Below are 23,728 nucleotides of genomic sequence, written 5' to 3'. Positions count from 1 at the left end.
ACTAAGTGCTGGTATGGTATCAGGTTTCAAGATCTAAAAGAGGGGTTTCAATAAAGTTGTGAATAATATGCTGCAATTACTTCTAATGCAAAGATTTACGATTTTGTCTTCCATTTATTCACACTTTTGTGCAAATAGACTTTTCCTAAAGTAAAAATCTAGATGTGTTTGAATTAGTTGAATAACTACAGGTGAATGAAAATCAAGAAATGTGTTTAGTTTAAAGCAGAGATCTGACCATTTCCTCGAGTTAATTTTGATCTCGTTGTTATTTTAGATCTCAGATGTCTGCCTGTTTGGTCTGTGCAGCTCCTTCAGTCGAATTGTACATGTTCACCCCAGGGATGAATTTGACACCACAACCACCCCCCAAAACTCACACTCATTAGTTTAACAAAATTTTAAAATCTGAGGCATTGAGTGAGAATATGCTAATGATTGAAGCTGCACTGAGGAAGACTTTGTTCCCTCTTCATTTTTGTTACTAGGCTGTCAGTCTGTGCTTCTCTCATCCCCCTAGTGGTTGTTCCTGTCTGTTCTGAAATGCTCAGCTCAGACCAGTATAACAGTTCAATGACAATTAGAATCTTAAATTCATTAATTTCCTTCACTGTTCTCTGGGGTGATGTATTTTTATGATTCAGTCTCCCAAAATATGTAGTGCCTTTAATTCTGCACCCCTCCCCATATCTCTCGTGCACATTTAGAAACAAATAATCCTTTGTCACCAGGAGTTACGGTTATCCCAAACTGAGTGCCCCCTGCAACATGCATTAGCTCTTGCTATAGGAAGTCCAGCCTGATTGAGGCGGTGGTTGCATTATTTTTAAATAAAAGGAGAGACTGGACAGGAATGTTCCCTGTGAATATGTGACACTTCTGTACTGAACCTGAATGCCTGGCAACCTTGCAGGCTGCTTCCCCTTCCAACAGTAGAAGGGTTCTTAGAACATACTTGTCAGCAGTCCCTGCTGGGGATACAATTCTTGGTTTTTAACAAAAAAAATTTATTCTGCCTCATCCTTACAATCAATGCCCAATGAACTGCAATGGCATTTTAAAATCTTCCCTGTTTGTCCTCCTGCCCTCAACTTTCCCTATTTATAGCTTTAAAAATGTTGGCAATTTTCCTTAAAAGCCTAATGGTTTTGTTAGGTTCATGCCCTCTCTGATGTTACTAGTACAAGCCAATTTAGATGAAGAATGTGCTCTACATGGAAATTAACAGTACATTAAGAAGCTACTTTATCGGTTTTTGAGCTAGAGAACACAGAATTTTAGGATTTTGAAAGAAATGTTATTGAGTTTCTTGGTGCTTTACAAGTGATTATGCCGTTATATTGCATGACTGAAGTTTCGATATTTCTGTTGCTGACAGGGAAGGCCGCTCCAATGCTCACATTAAAGGAGATTACCAAAGAATTGGTGATGTTATGCTAAAGAACATTCAGAGTATGAAGGTAAGAATGATCCTATAACCACTAAGCTTTGGCGTGGGTCAGAATCAACGTGCTTTTTCATGTAAATATAGTGCTGCCATTTGTGCTGCTTTTGACTATTGTGTGAGCTTTTATTTAAAAGGTTTCATTCAGTGAATTTCTAAATGTTTAGGCAGAGTTCGAGTGTTGCAAGCCCTTTGATTTTTAGTGATCAAAAAATCCTTAGAAGCATTGCACACAAAATCAGGAGAAGATTTTCAAACACAATAAACTTTCAGATGTGGAGACAAAATGAGATCGCGTTTTATGTGCGCAAATAAAGATGAGAACACAGAATAGGTAATTGTGCATGCAAGTATGCCTGCAAGTAGCACACTTGCAAAGGCAATGGCCCTACAGTGGCATATACCAACTAGATACATATTTGCAAACCTAACTTTTTGGGAAGCTGGTCCTGGATATTTGGTCTCTTTTCTACCCCCCTCCCCCTTTTTTTTTTTTTTTTTTTTTGAAGCTTTGTTTGTGCTGTGATACAGAAAGGGTGAGTGCCATTGTAAGGATCACATAGCAAATCAGTGACAAAGCTGAAAATAGAACTTGAGAATCCTGATTCACAATCCACTGCTGTATCTAATAGGCAATCATAACCCTTTCCTCAATAAACCTACCACTGACTGCTTCATTCACCCAGACCTGTTCTGATACCTGGAAAAATCACCATATGCACTTTCAAACACCAGTCCCTTATTCCCAGGAAGTATAATTGTTTTCCTAAAGAGCTGTTGATCTCTAACAGTAAACTTATATTTAGAGACAACTCTGCTTATGTGTCTGGTGCCTTTAACCTCGGGTACATCTATACTTACCTCCGGGTCCGGCGGTAAGCAGTCGATCTTCTGGGATCGATCCCAGAAGTGCTCGCCGTCAAGTGCTCCGCGAGAGGAGTACGTGGAGTCGACGGGGGAGCCTGCCTGCCGCCTGTGGACCCGCGGTAAGTTCGAACTAAGATAGTTCGACTTCAGCTACGTGAATAACGTAGCTGAAGTTGCGTATCTTAGTTCGAAGTGAGGGGGTTAGTGTGGACCAGCCCCTCATGTTTGGTCTTGGTGCCCTACGATCCTCCTTTGACACAGAAGAAAGATTGCAGCTGCCAGAGAAAAGAATCAAAACCAAGTTTGGATCAAAGAAGTCAGAATAGGAGACAGAAAAGAAAAATTAGTTCAGAACCTTCACACTTAGCACAGAACCTATTAAAAGACCTGTAAATTGACCCTGTCAACTTAGTTAACATAGGGAAGAAGTTAAAAGTAATAACTAACTACCTGGCAGCCTCTATAGTAGCTAAGGAGGGTCCCTTTTGGTTCAGCTTCTCTGCCTGTCAGAATGTCCATGGAATGAACGTGTAGTGTGCCTAGAAACCACTAAACTAGCCCGTACTGTAAAGCTGTTGCAAAATCATGAGAAGGGGGATTTGTCTGGAGATGTGTCAAACACCACATTAGATTTAGACTAAGCCATCCTGCCTTTTGAAGTCAGATCAATACACAAAAGTCCAATTTCCCCTCATTTTCTGTGACATCATATTTATTCATTTAGAGACTTCTCTGGCTCCATCCAATGAGCTTCATCAGTAAAATCAATCACCAAACTACAACAGAACTCCCTTCGTTCATTTAAAAAAAATCCCCTTTAAAAAAGTAAGTCGGAAACTTGACCAATCAGATGGACCTTATGCTGCAACCTGACTGAAGCTGCTACAACCTTACTGTCATAAGGCAGTCCTGCCTGGAGCGCCCTCCTGCAGCAGACCACAGCATGGCAGCTAGTCTGCCTCAGTTCCCCATCTCAGGTGACCCAATAACTTCATGTTTTCTGGTCTCCAAACAACCCCTCCTTGGGTCTGGTTCATTACAACAATATAGTCAGAGTAACCAATTCTCACCTGAGGACAAGCAATCACTAAAGCTCCAAACTCCCTTGATGCCCCACATACCAGACGCTGGTGCCTTCGACCACACATGGACTCTGTCAGTCCTTTCCTGTCCTTGTACTGGGACAGCCACCGCAGCCCTTCCAGTTGGGGCGCAACCCCACTCTTTCCAGCAGGAACCCCCACAGCCTCTCTGCTGGGAGCATGTTTGCCAGGGGAGCATCCCTCACTCTCACTGTTCCTCTGGGTCCCAGTCTCCAGCCCTGGAGTAGTCAGTAGGTAAGCTCCTGCGCTGCTCCCTTGTCTTCAGCCCTCTCTGGCCCTTGGCTCCACCTCTCTGGCTTTGAGTCAGCAGCAGTTCCCTCTGCTGCTGTTTCTCCTGCCTTCAGCCCCCTCCAGCCCTGGCTCTCTAGCTTGGGGATGCCAGCGAGCAAATCTGTTTTGCTGATCTCCTGCCCTCTGTTTCCTTCCAGGACTCCTCCAATCCCTTGGTCTCTGGCAGTTTTCACCTGCCCTTCTGCTCTGACTCACTGTGACTCCCTGACCCATTTTAGCCCCCAAATATTGCCCAACTCTCTTTATTGGCCAGACTGAGAGCACTTGTTCTGGCATGGAGGATCTGGACCTTTTTAATTCACAGGCGCCAGCCACGCTATGATACCCACCCAGTCAGCATGTAAGTTACATTCATTCCCCTTCACTTCACACCACCATTTTGCATCAAGAACATTAGAACAGCCATACTGGATAAGAGCAAAGATCCATCTAGCCCAGTATCCTGTCTTCCGACAGTGGCCAATGCTAGATGCCCCAGAGGGAATGAACAGAACAGGTAATCAGAAGAGAACAGTGATTCATCCCCTGTCACCATTCCCAGCTTCTGGCAAACAGAGGATAGAAACACCATCCCTGCCCTTCTTGACTAATAGCCATTGATGGACCTATCCTCCATGAACTTTTCTAGTTCTTTTTTTAACCCTCTTATAGTCTTAGCCTGCACAACATTCTCTGGCAAGGAGTTCCACAGGTTGACTGTGCGTTGTGTGAAGAAATACTTCCTTTTGTTTGTTTTAAACCCGCTGCCTATTAATTTAATTTGGTGACCTCTAGTTCTTGTGTTATGAGGAGGAGTAAATAACACTTCCTTATTTACTTTCTCCACACCAATCATGATTTTATTGACCTCAATCATATCCCCCCTTAGTAGTCTCTTTTCTAAGCTGAAAAATCCCTGTTTTATTAATCTTTCCTCATACAGAAGCCATACCATACCCCTAATCATTTTTCTTGCCTTTTTGTGAACCTTTTCCAATTCCAATATATCTTTTTTGGGATGGGGCGTCCACATCTGCACGCAGTATTCAAGATCTGGGCATGCCATGGATTTATATAGAGGCAATATGGTATTTTCTGTCTTATTATCTATCCCTTCCTTAATGATTCCCAACATTATGTTCACTTTTTTGACTGCCGCTGCACATTGAGTGGATGTTTTCAGAGAACCATCCACAATGACTCTTTCTTGAGTGGTAATAGCTAATTTAGACCTCATCATTTTATATGTATAGTTGGGATTATGTTTTCCAATGTGCATTACTTTGCATTTATCAGCATTGAATTTCATCTGCCATTTTGTTGCCCAGTCACCCAGTTTTGTGAGATCCCTTTGTAGCTCTTCACAGTCTGCCTGGGACTTAACTATCTTGAGTAGTTTTGTATCATCTGCAAATTTTGACACCTCACTGTTTACTCCTTTTTCCAGATCGTTTATGAATATGTTGAATAGGACTGGTCCCAGAACAGACCCCTGGGGGACACCACTATTTACCTCTCTCCATTTTGAAAACTAGCCATTTATTCCTACCCTTTGTTTCTTATCTTTTAACCAGTTACCAGTCCATGAGAGGACCTTCCCTCTTATCCCATGACAGCTTAGTTTGCTTAAGAGCCTTTGGTGAGGGACCTCATCACAGGCTTTCTGAAAATCTAAGTACACTGTATCCACTGGATCCCTCTTGTCCACATGCTTGTTGACCTCCTCAAAGAATTCACCTCTGAAGTTGCCCACCTAGCGTTATGTAGATGAGATGATAACCCAGGGACAGAAAATAGGAAGTGCTGTAACGCAGGTGTTTTGATATGGAGTGTTTGTGTGTATGTGTTCAGAATTTTCCAGGAGTTGTAGCTGTTCTTTAATAATAAATAGATGAACAAAAGCTGGAATTCCAATTGGTTACAGATAGGATCATCAAAGGGGCCTAAGGAATTGGGAAAGTCAGTGCCAGTTGGATGTCTAATTACCTTAGTCCTCTTTGGAGATCCCAATCTACATTTGTTTCCTAACTCCGGCTGTTGTTTGTCCCCATGATAAGTGCACAGTGTGAGCTAAGTACAGTGTAATATCTTTAACTTTGAATTCCTTGGCTGATGCTAGACTATCTGCCTCAATTAGTTTTGTTTGTTTTACAGGGGATGCAGAGAAGGTCAGGGGAAGGGAAGAATTGGCACAAAAGATTAAATTAAGTCTGGAGAGGGTGGGATTTTCCATCTTATTTCTTTTGTAGGTTAATGACAGAATGTTAGTGTTGCACAGAGCAAGTGATTGTGTTGCAGAAAACTACAGCAATATTAGCTAGATTTTATAGAGGAACATATTTGTATCAAATGACTTGGAATCCCATATTGCAGTGCGTTTGCTAATGTCTCTGCCTCTTTTCTTTTCTCTTTGTTTTTAAGCAACTGACAGTTCACCTGCGGAAACACAATGAAGTTTTGATGGAGTTGGAGAATGGGATCAAGAACTCTCGCAAGCTGGAGAACTTGTGCAGGGATTTTGAGTTACAGAAAGTCTGCTACCTGCCCCTCAATACCTTCCTACTCCGGCCTTTGCACCGGCTCATGCACTATAAACAGATAATGGAAAGGCTCTGCAAACACTACCCACCAAATCATGTGGACTTCAGAGACTCCAGAGGTGAGGCGGAGGAATAATCTAATTCTATAAGCTGTGGACTAGAACAGTCTCCTGATAGCTAGTTCCCCATTCTGACCACTAGGCATGCTGTAGTATAAATAATATTGCATCCAAAAAACTACATTAGAAGAGTGTTCAGCTTGCAGAGTCAAGCACTCAAAAGTCAGGAAATGTCAGAATTAAGGTTGTCTCTGCGTATGCATGACAACATACTCTTTTTCCAGATGTGCAGCCTGTTTTATTGTCATTTCCATGGTTCGCTTTAGGTGTTCAAAGCTGCTGTCATATTTTTCTCAAACGTGAAGAAAATATTCTCTGTTTGACGTTTTCATCGATTGATCACTTCCAAGGCCAGAAGGGACCTTTGTGATCATCTAGTCCAAGCTCCAGTATAGCACAGGCCAGAGAACTTCCCCAGAATGATTCCTGCACCATATTTTCTAGAAAGATATCCAGTCTTGATTTTAAAATGGGCAGTGATGGAGAATCCACCATGAGCTTTGCCTCTTGCCCAGTTTTTCCCTCTTGTTCATGATGACGTGATTCCCTGCTCCTTTTTCTCCTCCGTCCTTACATATGATTTTCCAGGAGATTTGTGTTCGTAAATCAGCTAGGTGCTTTTCAAAAATCCCACCTTAAATCTTTGTCCTAATTGTAGAGCAGAAATCCCTTGCTGTAAAACCGACTCTTAAGAATCCCCCATATTAGAGTAGACCTATAAATATTTGAGGATGGTTGAAGCCATGTGCCCAGTTACATTTTCAATTAAACAAATAATTAATGGATATTGGAGTCCTTGGGGAGAACATAGTAGTAGGGATAATAATAAAGCACAACCAAGGCTGGATTAACCTTTTGTGGGCCCAGCGCTTATGAGCCATATTAAGGCCGGATGTAGCAGTCAGTGGAGTTGTACCTGCATCTCCCCACCACAACCTCCTCCACCCAAAGTTATGTTTCGTAAATACCATTTTTGAAAGCTGGATTTTCTACTTTGGTACAATAATGTTTACAAAACTTTTTTAAAAAGTTAGTTTCTTTAACCTATTTCTCCCTTTGCCTCACCACCCCTCATGACTTGAAGTGAAACAGTAAAGTTACTGGGTGGAGCATGGGGAGGAAAATTGCCGATGTCCATCTTTTGCAGGGAGAAAGGGCCACAGAGAGAGAGAGAGACACACACACACACACTTTACCACCAAGGCTACCACAATCCACCTCAAGCCCCCACCTCAGCCTTCACATCTGGGCTCTCCCCCCGTCCTTCCTACTGTTCCCCCCCTCCCCTCCCCACACAATTAACCCCCACCTTTGCACAAGGGCTCTCCTCAATCTCCCTGTTACTGCCAATCCCTCCACTGACAACCTCCCTCCCTTCTACTCCCCTCCCCAAAGCCAACCTCCAACTTCAACCCAGACTCTCCCCTCCCTCCCTCTGCCCCCTCCACACCAACCCCCACCTTAAAACCCTGCTTCTCCTACCCCGCCCCCACACAGAGTCATCGCCAGCTCCCACATCACACCCAGGCTTGCCCCACGATGCACCTTCCCCCCCAAACCATGCTGCACCCCCTCCCCTCCCTGGAGTGGAGGGTGAAGTTTCTGGTCATTCCCATTGGCAGGGGGTGTGGCAGCCAGCCCCACTGTCACCCCCCCCCCCTCAGCCCCAGGGGCCACAAACATCCAGCCTCCCCTGCGCCGGCCCGATGGCGGACAAAGGGACACGCAAACACACACACACACACACACACAGCGCAAAGCTGCGGGGTCCAGATGGTTCCCAGGAGCCCGTGGCCAGGCATCAGGATCTCCGGGGGGGCTACATACTGGGAGTCATAGCGTTGCTGCCACTCCAGGAGAACAAGGGAGCTGGCGGGGGGTGGGAGGAGCCAAGTCAGGAGCCCTCTGCCTCCCGTGCCCCATCAGGGAACAGGTGCAAGGCAGGAACACTCTGCCTGCACCATTTACTTTTTTTTGTCAGCTCCCAGGTCACCTACTTCACCCGGGGCAGCTCACAGCAAGTGCAGGGCATTTTGGGATTTGTAGTGCAGATGACTATACAGGTCCAAGGCCCAGGCCTAATGCCCCTGTGTGCGAACTACAATTCTCACCCCACCCCACATTGCTGGGCTGTGGCCAGGGCTGGATTAATCCTGTGTGAGGCAGCATGTAGTTGTTATGGGCCCCTTCCAAGTGTGGGCATAGTGCCACTGGTGCCATTGTTGACCCGATACTGAGCACAACAATAGTTCTTCATTTTAAGCCACTGATCAGATTATTTCTATCATTGCTGGAGGTATGGCAAGAATGGGTCCTTGATTTACAAACAGTCTGTGGTGATAGAAATAAAAATATGGAACCATTTCACCAAATTTCCAAATATGGGGACGATCCCATGTAGTGTGATGAGTAGGGAGATGTGTCAGAGATATTTAGACTAATGAGAGAGATAGGAACTGAAATTGATTAGAAAAGGGCCTAACATTAATCTATTAATAATGCAGAAACCATAATGATTTAACAGATGTTTTAAATGAGAGGAAACGTGGCGAGACTGTCTCCATCAGTAGTAATGATCCTTCAGTACTGACAGTGCAATAGAGTCCTTGGGAGTAGCCTCTGACGAGTAAGTTTTGTTCAGGGATATCATATATAATTTAAAATCAAGCTTCTGATTCTACTTCTGGGCAGCCATCCAAACCACATGTGGCTGCTGCAGGAGAAAGTAGTTTAAATGTATTTTAAAATAGAATCGGGGCTGTGCATCCCATTAAAAAAACACACATATAGGCAACGCATGCCCCTCTTGGGTGTCTTTGGGGTTTTGGTTGCCTGCAAATGTTAGCGTGTTTGAGTCCGTGTCGAGGTGTGAATTCTAGCTAGCTCTCTGCACTTCCCTTGATGGGAAAAGGAAATTCCTCTCATAGCTGTGGAGCCCTCAGGTACTGTTTTAAAAAGTTCATTCTCTTATCAGGGCCATGAGTTGATTCTCCTTGAAAACCAATCGCTCTGAGGGTTACTGTAAAAAAGTCAGGTCTAAAGTGTCGCATGCCCATGGGAAGCTTAGGTAAAAGCAGGCTTTTGTCTGTGGTGATTGCCACAGTAGTGCCATCCTCAGTAAAATAACCTTGTGAATGTGTGTATGCAATTTGAAGCCAGTTAGACTAATCTGATACTAGAAAGGGAGAATTATAACAATCTTGTTGGGAGGGTGCTATGTGTGAGCCACAGAGGGAATAAATATTATGTGCCTGCTTGTAAATCTGATACAAGCATTTAAAAGATCTTTGTTTTTATTTACTTAGCTGCTCTGGCTGAGATTTCTGAAATGGTGGTTCAGCTCCATGGTAGTATGATAAAGATGGAGAACTTCCAGAAGCTGCATGAACTCAAGAAAGATTTGATAGGCATTGATAATCTGGCAATCCCAGGAAGGGTAAGTGACAGAGTTTCACTCAAGAGCAAGATCTCTGGCTCTGAAATTATCAGCCAAATAGCTTTGGAACACGAGGTCTGGTTTAGAAGTCTGTTGGGTTTTTTTTTTTAATCATAGTTTATAAAATTTCTCTGCCCCATCCCCTTGGCCAGGTAAGCTATGTTTAAATCATGTTAGCCTGGGCCATTTTAACACTGCTTTAATGTGGGCATGCTATCAGTTTGTAGCAGTATAGATAGGGCCATGATATCTAAAGCTACTGGAGTTTGATCAAGCTAACCCTAATTGTCACAGTATGCAGTTTCTGCCTAGCACTGCCCCTCTTTCCTTCACTAAAGACTGTAAATCAAATGTAAAATACAATAGTGTCAGAGCAAACCATTGATTGTAAAAGGAGAGGGAAACCATCCTCTTGTCTCTTTTGCTTTGGTTTTTTGGGGCTTTATTTTATATACAGTTTTGGATTGTTTTAGGAAATTTTGAGCATCACATGGAACAGAGGCAGTAATAGGGGGGAGGGATAGCTCAGTGGTTTGAGCATTGGCCTGCTAAACCCAGGGTTGTGAGTTCAATCCTTGAGGGGGGAATTGGGGTAAAAATCTGTCTGGGGATTGGCCCTGCTTTGAGCAGGGGGTTGGACTAGATGACCTCCTGAGGTCCCTTCCAGCCCTGATATTCTATGATTCTATATTAAAATTAGGGTCCTACCAAATTCACGCCCATGAAAAAAGCATCACGGACCATGAAATCTGGCTATTGTAGGGGAGACCAGCTTTCCCAGAGTTGGGCAGCTGGAGAGCGATGGCTGCTGGCCAGGAGCCCAGCTCTGAAGGAAGCAGCAACACCAGTAGCAGCGCAGAAGTCAAGTGGCATTGTTGGGGTTGGGGGGGTGGGGGGTAATCATTTTGGGGGTCGACAGGGCTGGCCTTACAGATGGGGGAGTGGGTGACCACCCAGGACCCTGTGGTCAGGGAGTGCCAGGACTTCCCCTTCCTCTGCATGAGCCACTCCAAGGCCAGGTCAGACCCATCTCCGGGAACCTTCCCCGGCTGCAGAAAGCTCCATGGCTGCTGGCTGGGAGTCCAGCTTTGAAGGCAGCGCCGCTGCTGGGGTGATGCTGCCTTCAGAGCTGGGTGTCTGGTCAGCAGCTTCCCTCTGGATGCCCAACGCTGAAGGCAGCAACACCGAAGTAAGAGTGGCAATACCGTGATCCTCCTACAATAGCCTGATGAGCCCTCACCCCACCTCACAACTGTTATGCTTATAAAAAGCACACAAGATCCTTTTTATAGGGGAGTAGGCAACACGACGCATTTATTGAGAATACAGCAGTTAGCATATGCTTTTTAGACACACACACACACACACACACACACACACACACACACACACACACACCAGTTGATGTTTATACTTTCCAGTCCAGAGTCTGGATCAATCTAGAGGCCAACCAGATTGGTCGCAAAGGGGAGCCAGGCTCTATCGGTCGCGATCCGATGCTCCTGGAGTGTGGCAAGACGAACCCAAAGTCCCATGGCCAAGCACCCTGTTCTTATAGTCCCTTTGCTCTGTTGAATTCTCTGGATTTTGCTGTGTCATTTATGACCTGTTACTCCTTAATTGGTGTTATCTTTTGATGTTAACACTCCAAAGCACCTCCAGGGTCATTCTGTCCTGGTTTTGATTTAATCAATTATCTTGTCTTTAGGGGTGCCAGCCTCCACCACAGGGTCGTCAATCTGCCCTTCCTCAATTATGGATGCGCGTTGATGGTTCTCTGGTGTCCTTAAGTTTCTTCACTCCTCCTTCCTTGACCATCTGACTTTAACAATGGCTTTCACACCGTATCTTTTCCATACACTCCTCATTCACACAAACAGTCTTTTAGAGAGACCTTCAAAGGTATACAAACAACAGTGTTTTATGTTGAGCAAAAAAGACATTGTAAATTAAACCTTACTAAATCTTGTGACCAAAACAGTTCACATTGGGGCCCAGGGCCTTCAACATGCCTCTAATCTCATTAACATAGACACAATATAAGATCCCATCTCTTACTAACTAAGCCTTAAAACAAAGAAATGTATATTTAACTAAAGGGCCTAACTTGTAATGCATATAGGAAACAAGACCCCATAGTAAACATTGTAACTTATCCTAAAACAGAGGGTGACCATAATCAGCCATAAGGATTGTTCTGGTCTGTCCCTGCCTTAATCAACGTCCATACAGACACTGGCAGTCTGATAGACCAAACGCATCTGACAATGTCCCAGAGGGTCATTCCTTTTTGTTATTCGAAAAGGGTGGCTGCCAGGATGATCAAATCATACATTAATACATTTAATACATATTACATTATTATAACCATCTATCATTATAACCTCTAATACAAATATAAAATCCTACTCCTACACAACCTCATTTTGGGTTGGGACCCTCACGATTACAATACCATGACATTTATGATTTTTAAAATCCGATGACCATAAGGGACTATAAGTAAGGCTGTACTGTATACCCCCGACTAAAACTTGAGTGCTCGTGGGGGGACGGGAGGGCCCGGGGGCACCACGGGTGCTTTTGGAGGGGGGAACCATGGCCAATGGAAGCTGCAGGGGCAGTGCCTATGGGCGGAGCCAATACGCGGAGCCGCCTGGCTGCACCTCTGCCTAGGAGCCAGATATGCTGGCCACTTCCAGCCTCCCCCCCCCCCCCCCCCCCCCGAGGTAAGAGCTGCCCAGAGTCCTCACCCCCTCCCACACCCCAACCCCCTTCCTCATCCCTGAGCCCCCTCCCACATCTGAACTCCTGCTGCTGGTGGGGGGGTGGTCACCTGAGACTGCCCCAGCAGCATCTGGTGCAGCTGGCCAAGGGGTTGCCCGAACTGCTCAGGTGGCCTCCCCGCCAGCCGCACCAGCCAATGCAGAAGTCATGGAGGTCCCGGAAAGTCATAGAATCCGTGACTTCTGTGATCTTTGTGGCAGACACGCAGTCTTAACTATAAGATGTTTGTGCTGGAGGAACTCATCTCTTCCATACTGGCAAGCACTGAAACAAGGAATCAGTATGTCACTTTAGCCTTGGGGACATTTGTCTCTGTAGTCTACATATAACAGGATAAGATAATTTTTGAGTCCTTGTTTTATACAGGCTTTTCTAAATAAATATTTTTAGTGATGTTACAAAAGCATGGGAATTCCTCTCCTTTATTTCTGTTTAATTCTCTTCCTCTCTGTTTTTTATTGGCTCTAGTCTATTCAGATTCTTTTGCCCATCACTGTGATTTCTGAGCATAGTTAACGTGTCTGTCTTTGTCTTCCTGTTTGTGTCTGTCTATGGTATCTATGTACTGTACACAAAATTAAGAGTTTCATTTTGTCTCTGTTGAAGGGTGTATCCTCCCCCATTCATTCCTTTTATACTGCACCACTAAAAAGGTCATTTTTGATAGTTGTCATCTGCCAGGCCATTTTTCATCCACACTCATTACTGAGGGAAAGCTTGCACAAAGGGATGTTTTGCATTTTGTGTCCTAAATGTAAGTCATGTGGTATCCTGGCAGTATAGAATCCCACAGCTAAACACCTTCCACCAAGACAGTCCTATCGCTAGCCCCTGAGAGTTTCCACCTGGGGACCAACAGGTGTAATGTCTCTGATGTGTCTGCTGTTGAGGTGGGGTGCTGAAGAAAGGTCGCTCTAAGCTAGCTAGGTTATAGCCATTTAAGACATTTAAAGATTAAGACTAGGACTTCAAGGTGCACTGGGTTGGAGAGCCAGTGTAGAGCACTGGTGTACTGTGCTCTTCCTGGTCTGTCTTACCTGGAAAATGGACTGCTGCATGTTTAAGCAGCTGACGTGTCTGTATGGCTTTCCCAGTCCACGTTCGCTAGTGTGTTGCCAAAGTCTGCCATGGGAACAATGAAAGCCTGGATCACTGTAAGCGGGTCCTCATTTTGGATCTTTTTTCATCTCCCTTTTCTTGTTTACTTCTTTATTGCTCCTTATCTGATTCTTTTATTCCCCCCTTCCTCTCATTGTCTTCCCCTCCTAATCTCTGGTATAATTACCATCATTTGCTTCTTCCTTTCAGTGCTTTGAACCCTCTGCTCTTCTCTGACTCTCTCCTGTCTCCCAACATATTTCACTTCATGAGCAGCATGACTACTAACTGAAATTGATAAAATGTCAATTTCACTTTTTGCTGCTCCATTCCATCCAAGGACAGAGAAAAGAGAACAAGAGGGATGTAGTACAGTATACTTAAATGTTGTCTTGTTCCGGTATGGAGTGAAACCGTAAAACAGACAGGGAGGAGATTCTTTGCGTGCCAAGTCAGAGAGCTTACTTTGTTTGCCACCTTCTAACATGTGTTCAGGTGGTTGCTGCCTCTCCATCCTTCACCACTCTCTTAGCTCATGTGATTAACTCCCAGGCTGTTGCTCAGGGTATGTCTACACTGTCCATGTTACAGCGCGGCTGTGGCAGCGGTATGACATGGGCAGTGTAGACTCACTTTATCGCCGGGGGAGAGCTCTCCCGGCGATGATTTAAAACAAAACAAAACAAAAAACCCACCTTGAACGAGGTGTGGTAGCTTTATAGCGTGGCTCCCGGCGATGAAGTGCTGTCTATACTGGCACTTTTCAGCACTAAAACTTTTGTCACTCGGGGGTGTTTTTTCACACCCCTGAACGACTAAAGTTTTAGCGCTGAAAGTGGCAGTGTAGACACAGCCTCAGTCTTTGCACTAGAAAGCTAACGCTGAAGAACATTATTACCACCTATGGCTGTGTGCTGTTGCCTGTGGGATGGTTGTATTGTACTTCTCACTCACCTGACCTGTGGATCACAGTTCCTAGTTTGACGGTGGCAAAGCACACATTAGAGATAATGGCTCCAATCCTAGGCTGTGTCTGAGCAGCCTTCAGGGAAGGGGGACAATGGTGGCTTTAACCTTGGGCTATTCTGTCACAGCGAAAACATTCTCAGGACTGTTTTACTTTTAGATTGCTCTTTTGGGGCAGGAACTGTCTCTTCTTAGTGATTGTACAGCACCAACCGCAATAGTGCCTAGACAGGTTGTGGCCGTTGGGCAGCATCACAATATAAATGTTTAATAATAATAATTAATAATATTCTGTGCTGGCTGCCAAAAGTCCCTAAGATACACAGCAACTCTGGGTAAACTGGAGTGTTCCCCTGGGGAGGGGAATCTTCCATGAACTGGTTTATTGATGCTTTACAGACTATCCTGCTGCTTTTTGTATCCTTTGCTTGTACAATGCACAAAAGTGTCATGGGTATTGGCCTCTAAAAGTCCATACAGAACCCATTAGGAACTGCCTGGAACAGGCTAGAGAGAGTGACTGGAAATTAAAGATTTGATTTGCTTTATGTGGTAAAGGGAATTATTTCATAGTTCAAAACAGCGAATGATGCAACTCACTATAATCCCAGAAAACCTGGCTCTCTGATAGTTCAGTTCCACTGAGAGAGAGCTCTCACTTCCTGAGCTTACATGCTTTAAAATAGTCTGATCTAAGTGAATGTGCTGTATCGCATGACATGGGCTGCATGGCTTGTCTAGGAGAATTCATGTTGCCAGACAAATCACCCTCTTCTCCCATTGTTGTAATGGATTCCTTGAGATGATTTTGTGCTTACAGCAAGAGCCAAGTCAGCTATACACCATATTAAGCATTATATTTGAAGGAGGAGGGTGGCCAGATGCTGGTGAATAAACCTAGACCTTTTTATTTTAATCAGCTGTTTGATTTGTAATAACCTATTAATTAAAAACTGATGGAAGAGGGAGATGTCTGGAGCAATCAACGTCAGGTAGAGAAGATTCCCCTTTAGATGATTATAATCTGTGAAGTTGAATAAAACTATCAGGTGATTGAGTGCCTTAAAAAAATGTTTGAAAGTGGAAGGGCAGCTCTGAGTAGGAAGACTACCTTGTAAATAAGATTTTAATGTAAGTATTTGAAGTGTGTGTGAAAACAGCCTTAATAACTATCTGACCAAGTCAATGCCATGACACTAAGTACATACAGACTTTCAACAAGATATTTGAAAAGGGATATTTGACATGCTTGTTTTATGTCTGTTTTCCTACAGGAGTTCATTAGACTGGGCAGTCTTAGTAAGTTGTCTGGAAAGGGTTTACAGCAGCGGATGTTCTTCCTGGTAAGTGACGAGAACAGTTTGTATTGAACATAATGAAGTACAACTGTGTTTTAAAAAAAAAAAAAAGGTGAAGTGAAGCAAGTGTGCAGTGGCACAACGAGGAATGCTTTCTTGTCCAGCTGCTTAAGAGGAGTGATGGCAGAGGGTGGCAGACCTCTTCAGTGCACTGGATATTACAGGACATTCTGGATTTTGTTAAATCAGGCTGAGGGAGACTGACCCACTGATATTGCTGTAGTCCAGGGCAAAAATGCATTGAGCTGGGAAGCCATTGGCCCATGAGTTCAAATGTCACCTCTATTGACTTCTGTTTATATTTTCTTGCACTTCACAGCCCTTTAAAGGTTGGGGTCTGAGGCTTTGATCAGTAAAGACCCTCCCATTGTATAAATAAGTAGAGAGGTTACACAAGGTCACCTCAGGCAGAGTTGGTAATAAAACTTAAGTCTCTAGTATGGCAGACCCAGGTGTTGTCCACTCCCACGCTGCCTTTCAGATTGAATGTCCCAAATAAATGTTTTATCTATCATGTTGTTAGCCAATGCACCTCACTCCCCCTCCAGAGCCTGGATAGAATCCAGGAGCCCTAATCTCCAATATTCTACTCATGTCTAGCAAATAGTTGTGTAACCTATTGGCAAAGTGTGTGTAAGACTCCCTCTAGTGGCTGCTCCACCTGCAGTGATAGCTAAGTGGAAGAGATGTGTGGTTGCGGGGGGAGTGTTTAAAAGTCCAGGGTTCAATGTCAGGGATCTTTATGGTTGAATATGATAAAATTTGATTTTTCAGTTTTCTTTTTAAAAAACTGGTTTAGTTAAATACATGAGAAAACATTCTTTTAAACAAATTTTATAGTTACAATCTATCAATTCTATTTTGGCATGCAACAAACTACAAGTGTTCATTTGTCACGTTTTGATGTGGTGTACCACATGGGCAGTCTTTACAATTAGGAGGTATGGTGGACAGGCTGCTCCTGAATATCCAGAATAATGGCCAATCAGGTGTCTTCAGAGGGAAAGCTCTCTTTTGGGGCTGACATGCTCATCCTTCCTAGCAAGGGGCTGACTGGTAAGCCTGCTCCTTCATAAATCAGGGTAATAATCCACCATAAACCCCCCCAATGCACAGGAAACAACAAACACGATTTCTGACCTCAGTGCATTGGCTCATTAGCATTTTGAGGGCTGAGATCCCAAAGTGCACTGGGTGACCAGGAGACCCGAGAAGAGAACTACAAGTAAGCGAGGAACTGGGCGAAGTTTCCTGGCACCAGTTGCAGAAGGAGATCATGTGGAGATTGGGGATGATCCTGGGAGTATTGTATGGATGCTGATATTTTCATTTAGATGATAGTCACCTATTAGGACCCTCATACAAACATCATTCCAGTACTTGACTCTCTGCCCATCGTTACTGTTTGACCTTTGCTTTATAGTTTAATGTACTACTGTTCATCTAAATCATGTTCCTTCTTGCTTTTTAGTTTAATGATGTTTTGTTGTACACAAGTAGAGGCCTGACAGCATCAAATCAATTTAAAGTCCATGGACAGCTCCCACTGTATGGCATGACAGTAAGTACAGCACTACCGTGGGAATTCAGTGGCTCGGGGCTTTAATGGTATATGTAGCGTGTCACTTGTTTGACTCCTACCCCAGGGTGGGGGAGACTGTTACCTCCATCTGGTGGCTGCTTTGTGGTTTATTTGAAATGTGTTTGTTGTCTCCATCAAGTTCCCAGTGGGTGCACCACAAAAGCCATCATCATGCTTAGCAGCCTCAGCAGAGGCAAATCGGGGCCTGAATGGCCATCTCAGCCCTAGAGATGCTCTCCAGTTTAAGGTCGAGGTGCATTGGCAGCAAGTGATGCAGCTGCTCTTGTGTCTCTACTACTTAGCAGAGTGATGAGTTGCTGCAGTGTGGCCATAAAGAGACTGTCACTACAAACTGAGTGGGACACAAGGTTGATGCACCCACTTGGCTAGTAGCCTAAGATAAAGTGTCAGGGGCGTATTGTGCCTTGCAGGCACTTTCCTTTATTGCAAGAGATGCAGAAATGCACCTTAACAGCACTGGACTTTGAGGCTGCATGATGCCTCCTGGAGCTCCTCAGCATGCAAGAGGTGTGGCTGGTATGTCACTCTTTAGGGCTCACTCTCTCTCTCCTTCAGCCTTTAATGCTGCTAGATTAGCACAGACCCTGATGGGCACAAAGGACTATGCTTGTGCTCAGTTCTTGCTTGTGTCCTCCATTTCTTATGCCTTTTCCTGTCCAGCAGCCTTTGTATGGGTCAAAACACAGGTTAGCCATTAATGTGTTGTCAGTAGCATCTTGTCGTGTTACATTGGGAAGCTGGCAGAAAAATCCCGAACAACATACTGTAGTTGTTCTTCTTATTTTCATCACCACTTTGTTTAGTGTGTTCTATGTAAAGGTACTTGAGGCCTATGTACAGTAGTCTCAGCTGTTACTGTCTTTGAGATTTTTTTTTTTAATTTCCTCCCCCTTTTTGGGGGTTGCATTAATTCCTTAATTCTGGAAGTCTGTATTTACTGATCCTAGGACAAAGCATGATTGCCACTGTAGCTGGAATTTCCTTAGTATTGCTGTTACATTCCAAGTTTTGTCTAGTATTTTCAGGAATCCAGGCAGGCACTGATGTGATTCATCTGGCAGAGCCCCGTGCATGCACAGTGTATGTTCTTTAGAGATTCCAGGCGTGCATGTGTCAAAGAATTACCTCTTCTTATCTTGTGTGTGTCTGTCAATGTTCTGACTGAAAGAAGGAATATGACTATGCTTCAGTAAACAAAACAGCCTTAAGTAATTACTGCATCTAAGGCTGACAGAGAGGGAGAAATAGTCAATCCTACGGTGATCTTTTCCTTGCCACCCGCCACACTTCATTTTTCTCACTACCTAGCCCTATAGGACTACTTATAAGCTGCTTTTTTATTTTTTTCTCCATTTCCATGTTTGTGAATCTCTGCTGTACTTTCCTGTCTCTTCCCTCCCACTGTTCCAATCCATAAAATGTGTGCTTCCTACAATCTGTGGCTAATGCAATCTTACGATGTATGAACCTTTGTCTCCTAGATAGAGGAAAGTGAAGAGGAGTGGGGAGTTCCTCACTGTCTTACACTACGAGGTCAACATCAGTCCATCATTGTTGCTGCAAGGTAATTCATTGGAAATGCATGTCCACAAGCCTTTCGCACAGTTGTGCAGGAAGCACAGAGCAGATGGATAGAATTTTATTTTAATTTGCTCTTAAAATCATTCTGCACAAAAATGCTTTCTGCTGCATGAGTAATAGGCTTGCTAAAAATTGGAGTAAAACAGAATCATAAATTAGAATATTGTGTGGCAACTCTGATTGTTTTATACAAACCAAACTTCTTAGAATCAGAAGAAAGAGCCTAGTCAGACAAATGTAGGCATGAGAAAATAGATTGGGTACCAAACTCAAATTGTGATTAGCTTTTAAAGTGCCTCTCAGCCTGGCTTAAAGTGAATGAAACCTGGATCTCTGTTCTTAGTACCCGTGCTGAAATGGACAAGTGGACTGAGGACATACAGATGGCGATAGATCTGGCAGAGAAAAGCAGTGGTCCCACCCCTGAATTACTGGCTAGTAGTCCACCTGACAATAGTAAGTAGTGTATGAAGAGGAGCTTTTTACCCAATGATAATGGAAAAGAAATTCAGTGATAATGGAAAAGGAAACACACTTTGAAATACAGTGCTGCTGTCAGTGGCGTAGCCAAGTTCTAAGAGCAGGGGGAGCAAACATAAAAATGGCGTCCCCCTTGGCTCCTCTTCTGGTCATGCCCCCCTGGCTCCTCCAGCCACTCCGGGCCCCTTCTCCCCCCCCCCCCCCTTGGCTGGCTCCTCCGGCCATGCTGCACCCCCCCACACACACCTCCAGCCGTGCCGCCCCCCCATGGCTGTAGAGGGAGGCTGGCAGAGGATGGGGAGGTGGAGGGGAGGGATGTAGAGGGAGGGTGGCAGGGGACAGGGGGTTTGAGGGGAGGTGAAGGGGAGGATGTGGAGGGAGGGGGGGACGGGGTTTGACTTGAGGGGAGGTGGAAGGGAGGGTGGCAGAGGATGGGGGTACAAGGAGAGGTGAAGGGGAGGGAAAGGCAGGGGCACGGGGTACACGGGAGGGGTACACAGGGTATGGAGCTTGGGGAGGGGTTACCGACTAGCTACGCTACTATTCCCAATCTCTCCCATTCTGTTGCTGCCCTCACACTTCTCTAGGGTCTGTTCCCCACACGCCAAAAGGCTGTTTTAAAAAGAGAGGGAGGAGGAGGAGGAAATTAAAGCTAAAAAAAATGTAAATAAAAAATTTTCCTTGGTCTGGAAATGGGCCCATCTGAAAGCATGTTAATCTCCACCTCAGTAATTTGGTTCTTCTGGAGAAGACAGAAGTCCTGCTGCTGTGCCCTGCACTTCATAAATCACGTCTTTATGTGGACCAGGACAGGGCACCTAACAGCTCAGACATGGGCCTTTGCAGTGGCTCGGAGGGCTCCGGCATGTTTATTCTCTCACACAGATCTCCAAGGAGTAGTCCAGCACGCTTCTAATTACTTTTGATTATTTTCATTTGCTGGGGTCAGTCTGGCTTCGCCAGGACTGCTGGCGGGTTGATTTCACTGCTCTACAGCCAAAATGCTTTTGAAATAAATGTAGTCAAACTTTACTAATTCTGGGTCACTGAGAACGAAAATGATGCTTAAAATTGTTGATTGGCTCTAGTTTTCAAGATATGCTATTGGGTCAGTATATACGACCCTTGACTTGGGAATGGTGGAGGATAAGTGAATTATAAAGGGAAGGGATCTCAGTTTAAACCCGAAATGACTAAAATACATCTTTGCCTGGATCTATGAATAAATCTATGACTGGGTTTGGACAGTACTTGCTTTTTAGGCAAAACAATGAATGATGCAATCTGAAGCTGGTTTTGCGTCATCCATGATATGAATTGCATCATGTTATTCCTAGAAGTCATGGATGATGCAATCATAACAAAGCTTACATCACTCTGCTGAACAAATTGCCCTATATCAGCTCTAGAAATCATACAGTGTCGTGCTCCCTTATTTGTCAGTGTTTGATTTTGCAAAGGGACACATTTCTGTTTAGCCAAAGTGAGCAGAGATGCCTTGTACTTGTGTGAACAGTGCAGATAACTTCTGCTAGGTTTGTGGTGAAGTGACTTTTGCATCCCAAAAGCGCAGTATAATCACTATGGTTAAGAAAGCCTATCACCTTTATTTTGGCTGCAAAATTGGAGATCAGGACAAGAGGTGGGCTCCACACATATGCTGCAACACTTGTGCAACAAATCTTCGCCAGTGGTTGAACAGGAAAAGGAAATCTATGCCTTTTGCAGTGCCAATGATTTGGAGAGAGCCAACAAATCATACCAGCAATTGTTACTTCTGCATGGTGCCTCCAGTTGGGAAAGGTGTGTCAAAGAAGAAAAAGTGGACTGTGCATTATCCAAACACTCCATACGCTATACGCCCAGTATCCCACGGAGAAGGACTGCCGGTTCCTGATGCACCAGAATAATTCTCACTTGAGTCAGACGAGGAAGAGGATGAAACTTCTGGTCCTGAACCATCAATGTCACAGGACCCACATTTTCTCCCCTCCTCCTCCTCTGTACCACACCTCATAACACTGGTCTACAATTTTTGAGAAGTCGTCTGCTTCAGAGATAAAATGTGCTATTTAGTATGTATTTTGATGTGCTGAATTCAAATATGACAATTAAAACAACTGATTGGCCACTGTTTCTAAGATATTTAAGTTTTTACATTTTATGTCTATGTATATTGTGTAGATAGAGTTTTAATCATAGATTGTAAACCTAGGTCTTTTCATGTGTTTATGGTTGCTTTACATGATAATAGTTCACCTGTCCTGTTTATGTAACACTTTAAAAATCATCAAAAGGGTTATATAAATAAATTTTATTATGAAACAAAAGGCAAAAAACTATTATGTACATAGTTTAGTCCTATTCAGTGTCTACTCTGCGCTTTTTGGCTTGTCTCTTGTATTCATTAAATGGAGCATCTCTTATCACTGTCCAGCAATAGTCTGCAAGCATTGATGGGCTCCATTTGCCCTGATAGCGTTTCTCCATTGTTTCAATGTCCTGGTGAAATCGGTTGCCGTGCCTGTCGCTCACTGCTCCGCAGTTTGGTGGAAAAAAATCTAGATGAGAGTGCAAAAAATGTATCTTTAGTGACATGTTGCAACCAAGGTTTTTGTATGCCTTGAGGAGGTTTTCCACCAATAACCTGTAGTTGTCTGCCTTGTTGTTTCCGAGAAAATTTATTGCCACTAACTGGAAGGCTTTCCATGCCGTCTCTTCCTTGCCACGCAGTGCATGGTCAAATGCATCATCTCGAAGAAGTTCACGAATATGAGGACCAACAAAGACACCTTCCTTTATCTTAGCTTTACTTAAGCTTAGAAATTTTCCAATGAGGTACTTGAAAGCTGCTTGTGTTTTGTCAATGGCCTTGACAGAGTTCTTCATCAGACCCAGCTTGATGTATAAGGGTGGTAACAAAATCTTCCTTGATTCAACAAGTGGTGGATGCTGAAGACTTTTCCTTCCAGGCTCCAATGACTGTCGGAGTGGCCAATCTTTCTTGATGTAGTGGGAATCTCTTGCACGACTATCCCATTTGCAGAGAAAACAGCAGTACTTTGTGTATCCAGTCTGCAGACCAAGCAAGAGAGCAACAACCTTCAAATCGCCACAAAGCTGCCACTGATGTTGGTTATAGTTTATGCATCTCAAAAGTTGTTTCGTAGTTGTCATAGGTTTTCTTCATATGGACTGCATGACCAACTGGAATTGATGGCAAAACATTGCCATTATGCAATAAAACAGCTTTAAGACTCGTCTTTGATGAATCAATGAACAGTCTCCACTCATCTGGATTGTGAACGATGTTGAGGGCTGCCATCATACCATCGATGTTGTTGCAGGCTACAAGATCACCTTCCATGAAGAAGAATGGGACAAGATCCTTTTGACGGTCACGGAACGTGGAAACCCTAACATTACCTGCCAGGAGATATCACTGCTGTAGTCTGAAGCCCAACAGCTCTGCCTTACTCTTGGGTAGTTCCAAATCCCTGACAAGCTCATTCAGTTCACCTTGTGTTATGAGGTATGGTTCAGAGGAGGAGGATGGGAGAAAATGTGGGTCCTGTGACATTGATGGTTCAGGACCAGAAGTTTCATCCTCTTCCTCTTCCTCGTCTGACTCAAGCGAGATTGATTGTGTTGCATCAGGAACCGGCAGTCCTTCTCCGTGGGGCAGTGGGCGTATAGCTGATGGAGTATTTGGATAATGCACAGTCCACTTTTTCTTCTTTGACACACCTTTCCCAACTGGAGGCACCATGCAGAAGTAACAATTGCTGGTATGATCTGTTGGCTCTCTCCAAATCATTGGCACTGCAAAAGGCATAGATTTCCTTTTCCTGTTCAACCACTGGCAAAAATTTGTTGCACAAGTGTTGCAGCATATGTGTGGAGCCCACCTCTTATCCTGATCTCCAATTTTGCAGCCCAAAATAAGGGTGATAGGCTTTCTTAACCATAGTGGTTATACTGCGCTTTTGGGATGCAAAAGTCACTTCACCACAAACCTAGCAGAAGTTATCTGCACTGTTCACACAAGTACAAGGCATCTCTGCTCACTTTGGCTA

General features: G+C 44.2%; 1 protein-coding gene across 5 annotated transcripts in view; it reads left to right on the top strand.

The window, feature by feature from the left end:
• FARP1 (FERM, ARH/RhoGEF and pleckstrin domain protein 1) overlaps window positions 1-23,728 on the top strand; it is a 337,576-nt gene that overhangs the window by 299,368 nt on the left and 14,480 nt on the right. For all 5 annotated transcript variants that reach the window (XM_034758230.1, XM_034758229.1, XM_034758231.1 and 2 more), the window contains exons 17-23: window positions 1,379-1,460; window positions 6,106-6,343; window positions 9,649-9,779; window positions 15,905-15,973; window positions 17,460-17,549; window positions 19,073-19,155; window positions 19,516-19,628. In XM_034758230.1, the coding sequence (XP_034614121.1) occupies window positions 1,379-1,460; window positions 6,106-6,343; window positions 9,649-9,779; window positions 15,905-15,973; window positions 17,460-17,549; window positions 19,073-19,155; window positions 19,516-19,628 (806 nt within the window). The remainder of the gene's footprint in view (window positions 1-1,378; window positions 1,461-6,105; window positions 6,344-9,648; window positions 9,780-15,904; window positions 15,974-17,459; window positions 17,550-19,072; window positions 19,156-19,515; window positions 19,629-23,728) is intronic.

The sequence above is a fragment of the Trachemys scripta genome, chromosome 1, assembly GCF_013100865.1.
Source record: "Trachemys scripta elegans isolate TJP31775 chromosome 1, CAS_Tse_1.0, whole genome shotgun sequence".
Classification (NCBI taxonomy): Eukaryota; Metazoa; Chordata; order Testudines; family Emydidae; genus Trachemys; species Trachemys scripta.
This window is presented reverse-complemented; position numbering and strand designations above follow the sequence as displayed.